This window comes from Colletes latitarsis, chromosome 7 (assembly GCF_051014445.1).
Source record: "Colletes latitarsis isolate SP2378_abdomen chromosome 7, iyColLati1, whole genome shotgun sequence".
Classification (NCBI taxonomy): domain Eukaryota; kingdom Metazoa; phylum Arthropoda; class Insecta; order Hymenoptera; family Colletidae; genus Colletes; species Colletes latitarsis.
In genome coordinates, this window is record NC_135140.1 from 14,010,633 (window position 1) to 14,021,917 (window position 11,285).

Sequence of the window (11,285 nt, forward strand, 5' to 3'; positions counted from 1 at the left end):
CCTCCGTCTAATATAATTAAATGATATCGTTGCTCAACATTATATTATCTATAATAAAATATTCTTCAAACTCAATAATAATTTGCATAGAAGTAAACACGAATTGCATCGACGATAACAATTAAACGTTGGGGTCCAAATTTTTGATAACGTAACTAATTTTTCGAATAGCCAATGTTAATTGAGTATCCGTGATTTCATAGAAAAGTACAAATCTAACGAACGACTCGGTCAGTGCCAAGCATTTGACAATAATTTTGTCGTCTTCGTTGTCGTCGCGAATTTCTCGTAATCGATTAGCAAACTTCCTCGCGGAAACAACATTGTAATCAACGTTTACGAAAACCATGTTCGTTTGTACGGTACTTAAATCAACCGTGAATATCATCGAATGAATTTCGTTTATAGAAGAGGCGAGACGGAAAGCTCTCCTGTGATCGTCTTTTAATATTGAAATTGTGTCTTCGAGAGCCACGAGCCCGGCCGCGCCAAGAATACCGGCTTGTCTCATTCCACCACCCAATACTTTCCTCGTTCTTCTCGCTTTAGTAACAAACTCCTTATTTCCGCAAAGAAGAGAACCCACCGGAGCACCTGAATAAAAAACAGTTGCCCCTCAAAAAAATAATTAAACCCCTGTAAGCGTGGTTGCTAAGAGACCGACGGTCTTGTCGTTTGTCAAGAAATAAAATCAACCATTTTATAACTAATAATCGTGATACCGCAATAAAGACAGATTACACCATCAAAGAGAAAAGATATACCTAAGCCTTTGCTGAGACAGAATGTCACGGAATCGAAGCCCGAAACGATTTCCTTCGCGGATATTTCTGACCCTACAGACGCGTTCCACAATCTTGCCCCATCCATATGTAACTTTAAATTGTGTTTCTTGCAGAAAGTCACCAACTCCTCGATCCACCTTTGCGGAACAATCTTTCCATTCAATGTATTTTCTACAAGAACCAGTTTCGAAATTGGCTCGTGGTGTCGGTCTTTTCGGAGTTTAGATTGAAGTTCACCAAGATCGAACGTGCCATCAGAATTGTTCCGCAACGGTCTGAGATTTACACCCGCGATTTGAGAAGCACCGCACTGTTCGTGTAGCAAACAATGCGCGGAATCACCGCAATACGCCTCGCAGCCTCGCATTTCGCAATGATTCATTACTACAATTCCATAAAATTTCATCATTAAACGAATCAAACGATAGTTAACTTAAATAATCATACAATCTTTACATAAATGTTGTTTGAATAAATAAACATTAATACCATCTACAATGATAAATTGCTTCAGGTAGCCGTAAGTCCAACTAACCACCCTCATGATGGAATGAAATTAAAGAATACAGAAAGTATTCTCTAACACTTCTGCTTTTCTTTTGCTTAATTTATTAGACATTTAATACGTTATACTTACTAGCAATTAAATTACCCATAGTTCCAGAAGATACAAATATTGCAGCTTCCATTCCAACCATTTCAGCTGCTTTTTCTTCCAACTCTAAAAATTTGATCATAAAGATATCAAAATTATAGGAAAATATATTAATATAAATATCAACTTTTACATTATTACACAAAACGTTTCACGTTTATACATGATAGCTTACTTTTCAAAGTTGGATCTTCTTCAAAGACATCGTCTCCAACTTCTGCATTGAACATAGCTTCTCTCATTCTTCTAGTTGGTTTTGTTAAAGTATCACTTCGAAGATCAATGACTACTGCCTGTAAAAACATTTATCAAACATATGAAGGTTCATGATGAAATGTTGATCGTTTAACAAGTTTATATATTTACTCTTACATTTTCATTATTATAAGTCAAATTTGAACGACTGCTCTCCTCGTAATACATGTTCCAATTATGAAATTGCACACTTTTTAAATACAATACTTTCAAGCAATGGAAGACTGTAATAAAGAAAGTCTATTAACACAGTAAGCGATTACAGTTTCTAGATGTAGTTCATACGAGATATTTCCTAGATAAAAAAATGACAGTTTTACATAATTGCTTCGATAACTGCGTCTCGAATCATGCTTATTAATTCAGAAGCATATATCAACGCAAATTCTAACGCTTCGACCGCTTCGTCGAAAAAGTCTATCTATTCGAATTTTTTTCTTGAAATTGCGTAGGATTTCGGGGGTATGTCTATTGACCAAAAATGGTTGTAATTAACCCCCGCAACCGAGAATAATTTTTCCAGAATGATTTGAAATATTTTAATATCTCATACAGAAATTTTCGCTTGAAATTTCATGCGTATGTTTAAAACATTATAACTTCTGAACGGATTGGAGGATTTTAATGTTTCAAAATGCAAACAACGCACATTTTGATGAAGAATATGTAGAAATTCTATGTATATCTATAAGTATTCCATTATTTCAAGTAATAATTCTTTAATTTTATTTTGAATTATTGATCATATCTATCAACTAACGACCCCCGAGCCAATCAGCAGCCAGTTGGTAAGCTCCGATTGGTCGACAGTCGGTCCCAACAAGTTGCAATAGTGCATAAAAACCCGAGCTCCCTGGCGCGACCGCGGGAGACATCCCTCAACCCCCAAGCAAGACGGACCGATAAGAGAAACGAAGAATTTCATTCAAGATTTACATTCAATCAAGATCGAAGACGGCCAAGAAGATGCTAAATGGTTAAGATGCTGCAAAAAAGACAACCTGGGTTTCTTTGAAGATGAAGAAAATTACATTTTCTGAAATATTTCTGAACTCCCCTAATAGGGAACAACTCTGACAATGGATTGAACATCTCTGATACGGAATAACTTCGAAATAAAACTGAATATGATATATTTGCCAATATTGGCAAAAGATATACAAATACAAATTCAATTAAATATTAAATAAACATTCTCTGTTTAAAATTAAGGAATTATTATTTGAAATAATAGAATACTTAGAAAATAAATCGGTTGAAAATAATTTCTAAAGTCTTACTTAATAAACTATATTCAAACGATTTATTTCCAAAGTTTTGTATTATTTCATATAATAATTCTTTAATTTTATAACAAAGAATGTTTATTATTAGTCCTTTTGTAGGCAAAACAGTCTTAATTGATAACTTTCATCATGCATCTCTCTACTAGAGACCAGATAAACTGCCAGGAGTATTGATTTTTTTGTTTCAGTGAACAGCTGAGTAATGCCGACCAGTGCTGCCCACTGGTAGCTACTTGTCGACAAGAAGCAATAATATTAATTCATGTAATTAATGTATGTATTGAATTTACATGTTTATTTTGTTTGAGTTTTGACTTTTATATAGGTAATACTTCGTTGGGTTGTTGTTATTTTTCCACTGATGTTCTACTTTCTTCAATTACTTTGAATTTTCTTTCTGTCATTGTACAGATATTTTACATGACAAAATAATTGAAATGTTTGTAAAATAATAACGTGTACGTTACCGCTCAATGGAAATCATGGAAAGGTAGTGGCACAGACGAGATATACGAGTAGGCCTATATTTAGTACACTCAATGTATTTTTTCGGCCTATTATTCTGGAGCTCTAGAGTCCCATTACCATTTTCGTGTCACTCGCAACATTACCAACTTACGCACACGTTACAACTGTCTGCTATCAGACTAATTCAGTGAATAGTTTCTCAACTGACGAGATGTTAAAATCGTTAAAATCACTTTGGCAATTGTTCGAACTGATGTACAAAAAGACACGTATTAATAAAAATTAACAAATAGAAAATGAGTAATATTACAGATACGGAGGTTATATATATATGTGTCTTGATAAATGTAAAAATTGATTTATAACAATGTTATCAGATGGCAGACCAGTGCCCAGTGTAAGCTTACCCCACCATTTACGCACACCAATCCACAGCCATGTGTACGTGAGCTTAGGTGCTTTGGACAGCTTCGGGAATTCAAGAAAGAAGGCGAATGTGAGCCTTTCTTTCTTGCTTTCGAAACAGCATCCAATTTGTATCAACCTGCATATGATTTTGAGTTTCAACTGCCTAGGCATTTGTATTTTCCAACCCATGTATAGCTATTACACATACAGGAGGTAAAGAATAAATCTATCGTTAGTGGGATGAACGCTATCGCTTTATCACGAGTGTCTTGTAACATGAGATACATTCTTCCAAAGTGGAACAAAATGTTAAAAAGATCATGCATCAAATTGTACGGGGATCCTCGTAAGAAGGCTTTAATCTTCGTAATGGTTTTAATGAGCCGATGATCAACAATGACTAGCTTATGGTCACTGGTGGTCAACAGTGAGATTGACCACCATCAAGGTCAGTAGTCCAGTGAAGATCCAGAAATGGTCGAGAGGTGGGACCAATCGAAATACCGTTGTTCTTTAGACCAAGCGGTTCTTAACTCTTCACGTTGACATTTTCTCCCCACTCTTCGACTTCCCCACTCGAAGACTACCGCTAGACAAATTCTTCAGTACCCCTGGAGCATCCAGGGGGATTCGGTCTCGCGGGCCTAAGCCAGGCCATTCGAGGAGCGCTGACCTCTGGGGACCAGGACTGACCAGGACTGACCAGGAGTGACCAGAACTGACCACTACTGACCACTACTGACCAGTGCAGATCCGACTACTGACCACTACTGACCACTACTGACCACTACTGACCAGTGCCGGACCGTGATGACCACTGGTAAGAACTATTTAAAATTGCTCTCCCCACTTCTATTTTGTCGCGTGATACCAATTGAACGTTATGGAACTGTCTATCGCTCTGACTAAATTACGAATCGTTTCTTATGTTACAGCTGGACCTCTGGTGCTTCCTTGGTAATGGTAACTAATGCTCAACAAGTAGTAAGCCCACTTTACTTATTTATATTTTGTTATCACAAAACTGACCAGTTTATTTTATTTGTTTGGTCATAATTCAATGTTGTTTGACTGTCCGGTTCTAGCTGATTATTATGTTTCCTCCTCTACTCTAATTCCTCCTCTATTTCTACTACTGCCTTATTTTTTGAATTGACATGATTGTATTGAATCATATACCATTTTCGTTTGTATATTATTTTATGGATTTTAATGTCACTAATTAGAATAGGATTTTTATTCTTGTGCTATTTTGCTCAGACATTTTGTTTAATTCTTGGATATTTTCACTCTTTGATTTCATCGTTGGATTTTCAATTCTGCTCCATCTTTGTTTCTGTTCGTCTTCGTTGGTATGGTTCTTCCGATAATTTTTGTAATCGTTTGCTATTTTACTTCGACATTATCTCTCCTTCTTTTTATCTATCGTTACGCAAGTATAGGTAGGATACTTTGTATCATGTGTAAATTTTGTACATTTCCTTAGGTAGGTTTAACATCGACGATCTTATAGATTTTCACTCTTCGGTACATCAGCACGACAAATTATTTCATCGCTTTGTCTAGTTTGCGTGGTGTTTATTAAATTTCCTTTCGTATGTCACTAATATGGGTATCAATTTTAGTTTCAGATTATTTGCAGGGACATCGAAGACGCCACAGCCGCCGAGGGACTTTTAATTCTAAGTCGATTAGATTTAAGCTTCGTCGCGAATCTTAAAATTAACGTCGAAGATTTCTTTATTATATGTATCTCCGCGTCCTACCAAGCAATTATTCAATAAGTAGCTTCTCTCGCTCGTTCCCTCGTTCCTAGCTTCGGTCACCGCTGTTTCATCGATTGAAACATGTGATCGGCCGTGCATCTGGTCCGAAAGATCTAATCGCCTTCCCTTGGTAAGCTTGATTGAGGGAAAACGGCACTTCGCTGGAAGGTGTGGAGTTTCCGTATTCTGCGGAAACGCATACCTTCCAGCGGAAGTCGACCCTGTTTCAGGTACTCTCTCTTTGTCAGACAGCCTAAGTCGGGTCCTTCGGGCTCCCGGCGGGTTGCGTTGGAGAAATGGAGACCTCGACTCGGGGTTGCAGTTCTCTGTTTTCTTGTTGAGATCGAGTTAGCAAGGGCAGTAGGTTCGATCCTCGGATCTGCTGCACGGTACAGCATCGCGTCGCGTCGCGTCGCGTATCCCACGATTTAGCTTCATACCTCTTTTTAACCACATAATTGCTTGGTACAAGGAACTTTGTTTCCTTCTATCGTCCGAATTTTAGCTTCAACTTGACCAGACTTGAGCTTCGACGTTAATTTTAAGTCTCTAATGTATCTGCGTATGCCAAGTAATTATTTAACAAGTAGCTTCTCTCGACTCGTTCTCTCGTTTCTTGCTTCGGTCACCACTGTTTCGTCGAACGAAACATGTGATCGGCCGTCCAGTTTGTCCGAAAGATCTAGTCGCCTGCCAATGATAGATCGATTTCTAGAAATAGAAATCAATCTACCAAGGGCAGTGTGGATTCGATCCGAAGATCTGCTGCACGGTTCAGCATCGCGTCGCGTCGCGTCTCCAACAATTTAGCTTCATCCCTTTTTAAACAAAATAATTACTTGGCATGACTAATCTAGTTTCTAAGGATGTAAAAGGGAGATCGATGGAACTTGGATTCCATCTATCTCCCTTCGGGTCTCCACTCGCAGCAACCTCCACGTGGTGAGACCTGGTAATCGGTGTTACCCACGATAGAAAAGTTATTCTTCGTGGGTAACACCGAGCTAATGGCTGCGAATTTAGAATTGTTTCTTGATATAATAAACGAATTTAGATTTATAGTTAGGCAGGTGTTTGGTTAACCATTATGTTAGGTAGGTTATTTCTATTTGAAGACAAATTCTTTTGAAAATTCTTTCAACTCTCTTCGTTGGTTGTGCATCTTACATTGATTGCACTTTCGTTTGTTTCTTCTTTGACCAACGAATCGGTTAGGGCGGGTCTCCATTCACAGTAACCTCCACATGGTGAGATTCAGAAATAAATTTTAATCTCTTCCATAGTCAACTCACATGTATTGCGCAAACACTACAGCTGTTTGCCTATCAATACTAATTCAGTGAATAGTTTTTTAATTGATCGCCATCTATGAGACGAGGATGCTAAAATCACCTCCGAATTTTCAGGTCGGTATGGCAGTAGACTGAGCCATGAAAGTCCATAAGGTGAAAGATCTACTGGTATACTTCGTCTGTGGTAGTAGACTCCTATCAGGAGAGAAATGTAAAAAAATCATTATTTATTTGTAACATTACCACACACTGTATATTAAAACGTCCTCATTCGTCTTGCTTTTTTTTAATCCCCTCTAAATTCATTTCTGCTATTCATGCCATAGAATTTTATGTTTAATTATTGTTCTTTAAAAACCTGAGTCTACAGTCTGAAGTAGTTTGAACTACAGTCAGCTGAGGCTAAGTTTGTAACTACGCAAGTGCGAAAACAATGGCCGATTTATAATATTGATGTCACCGAACTCAACATAATTATTACTTATTTCTGACAATTCTTGTATTTAATAACTAATCTAAGAGGTGATAAAAATGTACGAGCAATCAGTTTACGATATGGCATATAATGGTAAAGTTGCAGACGTTAAACATCTTCTGACCGAAAATGAAAAACTAAAAACAGCCAAGGATGACGTAGGAATTATTTGTTCAAAATATTTTTCATGTTATGTTGTCATTTTGAAAAGATGTTTTTTTTAGAATGGACGAATGTTAATTCATTGGTCAGCACTTGGAGGCCACGATGATCTGGTTCGGTTTTTATTATCAATCGGAGTACCGGTAGATCCTACCGACGATGTACGTATGTATATCTTCTTATTCCTGACAACAAAAATGAAGCAACTATTGATATATTGTTATAAACAGTAAAACCTTTAGGAGGGACCTACAATATTAAAGTCCAAGCAACAGGAATCTATAGACTAATTTACTTTTTAAAGTAACTGTTTGATTAAGCAGATCAATTAATGAAATACCTCAATTTCAATGTTTAGATGGACATGACACCATTAATTTTGGCAGCATCAGCAGGTAGGGATAAAGTTGTTAGTACCCTACTAAATGAGGGTGCAAATGTTAATGCTAGGACTCAAACTGGTCATTCAGCACTACAATATGCAGCATCAAAAAACTGGATATCCATATGTACTGAATTGCTGGAAAAAGATGCAGATGTTAATATAATGGATAACTATGGTGCTACTCCATTGCATAGAGCTGCATCAAAGGGCAATACTGCAGTTGTAAAACTTCTCATTGAAAATGGAAAAAATTTAAACATAGGTTAATATAACATAATAATTGGCATTATTAATTAAATCTGGGTAAACAGTCAAAGATATGACAAGTAACATTTTTCTATTCATGTTGAGTATTTTAATTGATTCTAAATAATAAATTTAATTCGATATTGTTAGTTCCATAAAACATCAGATCATTGTATAAGCAATGTTACATTTTTATGTTAATTTTAACCATAAGTTTTCCCGATCGCGTTCGATCTGTATGCAATGGTATATTAGTATATCGCGATGAGACGTAGTTGTTAGGTTTTGTATTTAAAAACAGAAGGTTTTAAATCTTTTCATTATCTGCAATTAAAAATTTTTTTTTTGTTTAATCTCGCCAATTCGTAATATGCTTATGAAGATATGATAAAGATCTGCGTACATTTTCGTTTAAAAATCGTTCCGATTGTTTTCAGATGTTAAAGACATTTCTGGCAACACTCCACTGCATTTAGCCTGCGAAGAAAATCGCGTCGACGAAGCTAAACTATTGGTCAAAAACAACGCTAACATGTTATCAGTAAACAAAGAGGAAATGACTCCTTTGGATCTTGCACAACCAGGATTGAGACGACAACTGAAAGAAATAAAGGAAATTGTATCGTAAATAATGAAGTGAAGTTTTAATGTCATTGGTTCAGTGGTGTTCAATTTCTGCCCCTTTCTAAAATCACAAGGCAAAATGTTCTTGAACTTTCATATTATGGAATACATTTTGATGAAATGAATTATGTATATTAATAATATATTAAATTTTTATTTCATCAGTGCTTTTATTAAATTAGGTCAGAGGTAAATACTTCTAATGTATATGTTTAAATTGGTAACGAGATCGACAATATGGCAAATCATGTATAAGCACTTGAAAATATACAGAAAGCGAATGTGATCAAATGTTTAAATCTTGGGATATAAATTTTCTTTTTCTCGCATTTTCTCATTTCAATAACATTGTAGCATTTATACTTTCCGTTATACATAGGTATAAATAATGCTAAACTAATAAATAATCGTATTGCTTTATTCGTTAATCTGTTTGTATTGAATATTTTGAGACTGTAACTTATTTAATTTTGAAATTTTTTGCAACGAATAATACTATATTAGTAATTCATTAACCGCTAAATAAATAATCAATTGAATATCACTGACCGAGTAACAATACTTCTTATCGTTCAGTTTTCAGCATTTATTATGCCCTTCCTCTCAACATGCTTCAGTGTCATTAATGTTTGATTCGTATCTATATAAAATGTATCAAAAAAGTTTATTATTTCGCTGGTCAAACCTTATTTAACTTCCTACTGCTCCCTTCCTCTCTTTTTATCACTTTTTTCATGCTAATCCATTCCAAACCATGTGAAAACTCGTATTCTTAGAAAGATGGATGATCGCTTTGACTTCTGAAATAAATTGCTTAAATAAAACGCACCAAAAATCGAGAGTAGACACCCTCTGCGCTTATTCGTATGAATATTACAGCGACTCGCGAACAACGCGAGATAATTACATTTTTATTTTCGCTTAAAGAAATTTTGGATGATTCATAAAAAATATGTTTATTGGAATATTAACTATATAATTAATCCTGGTAGACTACTCTACCTCATTGACTATTTTAAGTAAATGTTATTCTCTTTCAAATAAAAATATCGTTATTTTTAATACATAAAACTTTGAATAATCTTAAACTGAAGTCTGCTGTAACTGAATTTAAATAAATAAAAGTTATATAAAACTTATCAACCCTTTTACTGCAGTGTGCGTGTAACTAACCGGCTCATACAGATTTTAACGAACTTGTTATGGGATCCAAGGTTTATTCCTAATGGAATACCTAATGAAACACCTTGTGTATAATATTAGATATGGTCGAATATATTTGGAAAATTCCACTCGCTTGGTATATGTAAATAATCGTCCCATTTTAAAAATAAATGTAAAAATATATTTTGAACTATAAGTAATGTAATTTCACTTTGTTCTTTTCATATAATTGAGTGATGTTTATCACGATTATTTACATACACTGAACGAAAGTAATTTTTCCGAAGATATAGATCTACAAGGTCCTATTAAAATTCATTGAAGTCTGAACGAGTCAGTTCTGGCTCTACTAAAATTCATTCAAGTTGGTAATAAAAAAAGATCATGTAAAGTATGTGTATTTTTCAACTTTACATGACATAAATGTAAATATTGAAATTTATTCAGGGTGTAGATACAAACCTCTGGCAGCAAAAGGATTAAATAATAGAAATCAGTTTATCACTATTAATATACACTATTTTAAGTAATTAAAAGAAAAAATTAACGGAAAACTGAACGAATCTCAACCATATTCAAGATATTCGTCGGTTCAGTATAATATTTACGGGTTTTAAATTCTTTTTACACTAATACGTAACTAATTGACAATGAAAATAATAATTATTATACTATTACGTTATAAATAGCAGTTAATAAAGTATATTTTTTATAATCAACCAAATTTTCAGAAGAAATGAAATATCTTTATGTAAGATGTTGTCAATGTTTTAGCGGTGATCTAATTGCGTGTACGTTATAAAGAATTCTGAGACTCGGATATTCTTTTTACGTTTTCGAACCAAAAAGGGTACGAATAAAAATCTTTCAAAGTTTTTAATTTCAATCTACTAACGCATCGTCGACGTTCACGTTTTCATCTCGACAGACATAATCGTTACAGTATCCTTCTCTATTCATGACGTAACTTACTTATTAACTAAATCTGTAAAAAATGTATATAACGTTCGTTACATTTATTTAAAAGATTTTTCAGATTTAATTATAATAGTTACGTGGAGAAAATAATTATCCGCGATGTATTAAGTGGCAGTTCAGTTACGAATTTGAAAAAACCGACTAAAAAAATCACTAGAAACTTATTTAGCGTAAAAAAGACCAGGCCGGGTTTGCCCATATACAATCATTTAGTCGTATCAAAATATATTACAATCCTGAATACATATATTCAGAGTTGTAATATGCATACAAAGTGTTTCAAAACGATGAGACGAACAGAAACGTGCAAATTTATCATTTTGAAATCCGAGGCTT

General features: G+C 34.7%; 2 protein-coding genes across 5 annotated transcripts; one reads left to right on the forward strand and one right to left on the reverse strand.

Moving 5' to 3' along the window:
• Positions 1-95: 95 nt before the first annotated feature.
• On the reverse strand, positions 96-3,782 carry LOC143343701 (uncharacterized). Of its 3 annotated transcripts, none has more exons than XM_076768859.1 (6): positions 3,449-3,782; positions 1,813-1,919; positions 1,616-1,733; positions 1,423-1,506; positions 765-1,169; positions 96-594 (listed from the first exon to the last, which is right to left on the reverse strand). In XM_076768859.1, the coding sequence occupies exons 2-6, from the start codon at positions 1,861-1,863 to the stop codon at positions 122-124; spliced, it is 1,131 nt and encodes a 376-aa protein (XP_076624974.1). In that variant the 5' UTR covers positions 1,864-1,919; positions 3,449-3,782; the 3' UTR covers positions 96-121. The 3 variants fall into 3 exon arrangements, with proteins under 3 accessions (XP_076624974.1, XP_076624975.1, XP_076624972.1); XM_076768860.1 differs by lacking the exon at positions 3,449-3,782 and adding an exon at positions 2,976-3,119; XM_076768857.1 differs by lacking the exon at positions 3,449-3,782 and adding an exon at positions 2,727-2,802.
• Positions 3,783-7,307: 3,525 nt separating this feature from the next.
• LOC143343897 (uncharacterized) lies at positions 7,308-9,942 on the forward strand. Of its 2 annotated transcripts, none has more exons than XM_076769259.1 (4): positions 7,308-7,548; positions 7,615-7,713; positions 7,911-8,199; positions 8,621-9,942. In XM_076769259.1, exons 1-4 carry the CDS (start codon positions 7,447-7,449, stop codon positions 8,809-8,811), a joined length of 681 nt encoding a protein of 226 aa, XP_076625374.1. In that variant the 5' UTR covers positions 7,308-7,446; the 3' UTR covers positions 8,812-9,942. The 2 variants fall into 2 exon arrangements, with proteins under 2 accessions (XP_076625374.1, XP_076625375.1); XM_076769260.1 differs by having other exon boundaries at positions 7,334-7,483.
• The last annotated feature ends 1,343 nt before the right edge of the window (positions 9,943-11,285 follow it).

Coding starts and splice junctions, on each gene's coding strand:
- LOC143343897 (XM_076769259.1), top strand. CDS start 7,447: ATGTACGAGCAATCAGTTTACGATATGGCATATAATGGTAAAGTTGCA. Junction 7,714..7,910: donor CGGTAGATCCTACCGACGAT/GTACGTATGTAT, acceptor TTCAATGTTTAG/ATGGACATGACACCATTAAT. Junction 8,200..8,620: donor TGGAAAAAATTTAAACATAG/GTTAATATAACA, acceptor GATTGTTTTCAG/ATGTTAAAGACATTTCTGGC.
- LOC143343701 (XM_076768857.1), bottom strand. CDS start 2,787: ATGTTCAATCCATTGTCAGAGTTGTTCCCTATTAGGGGAGTTCAGAAA. Junction 1,920..2,726: donor TCAGAAATATTTCAGAAAAT/GTAATTTTCTTC, acceptor TCTTTATTACAG/TCTTCCATTGCTTGAAAGTA. Junction 1,507..1,615: donor AGAAGATCCAACTTTGAAAA/GTAAGCTATCAT, acceptor TCAAATTTTTAG/AGTTGGAAGAAAAAGCAGCT.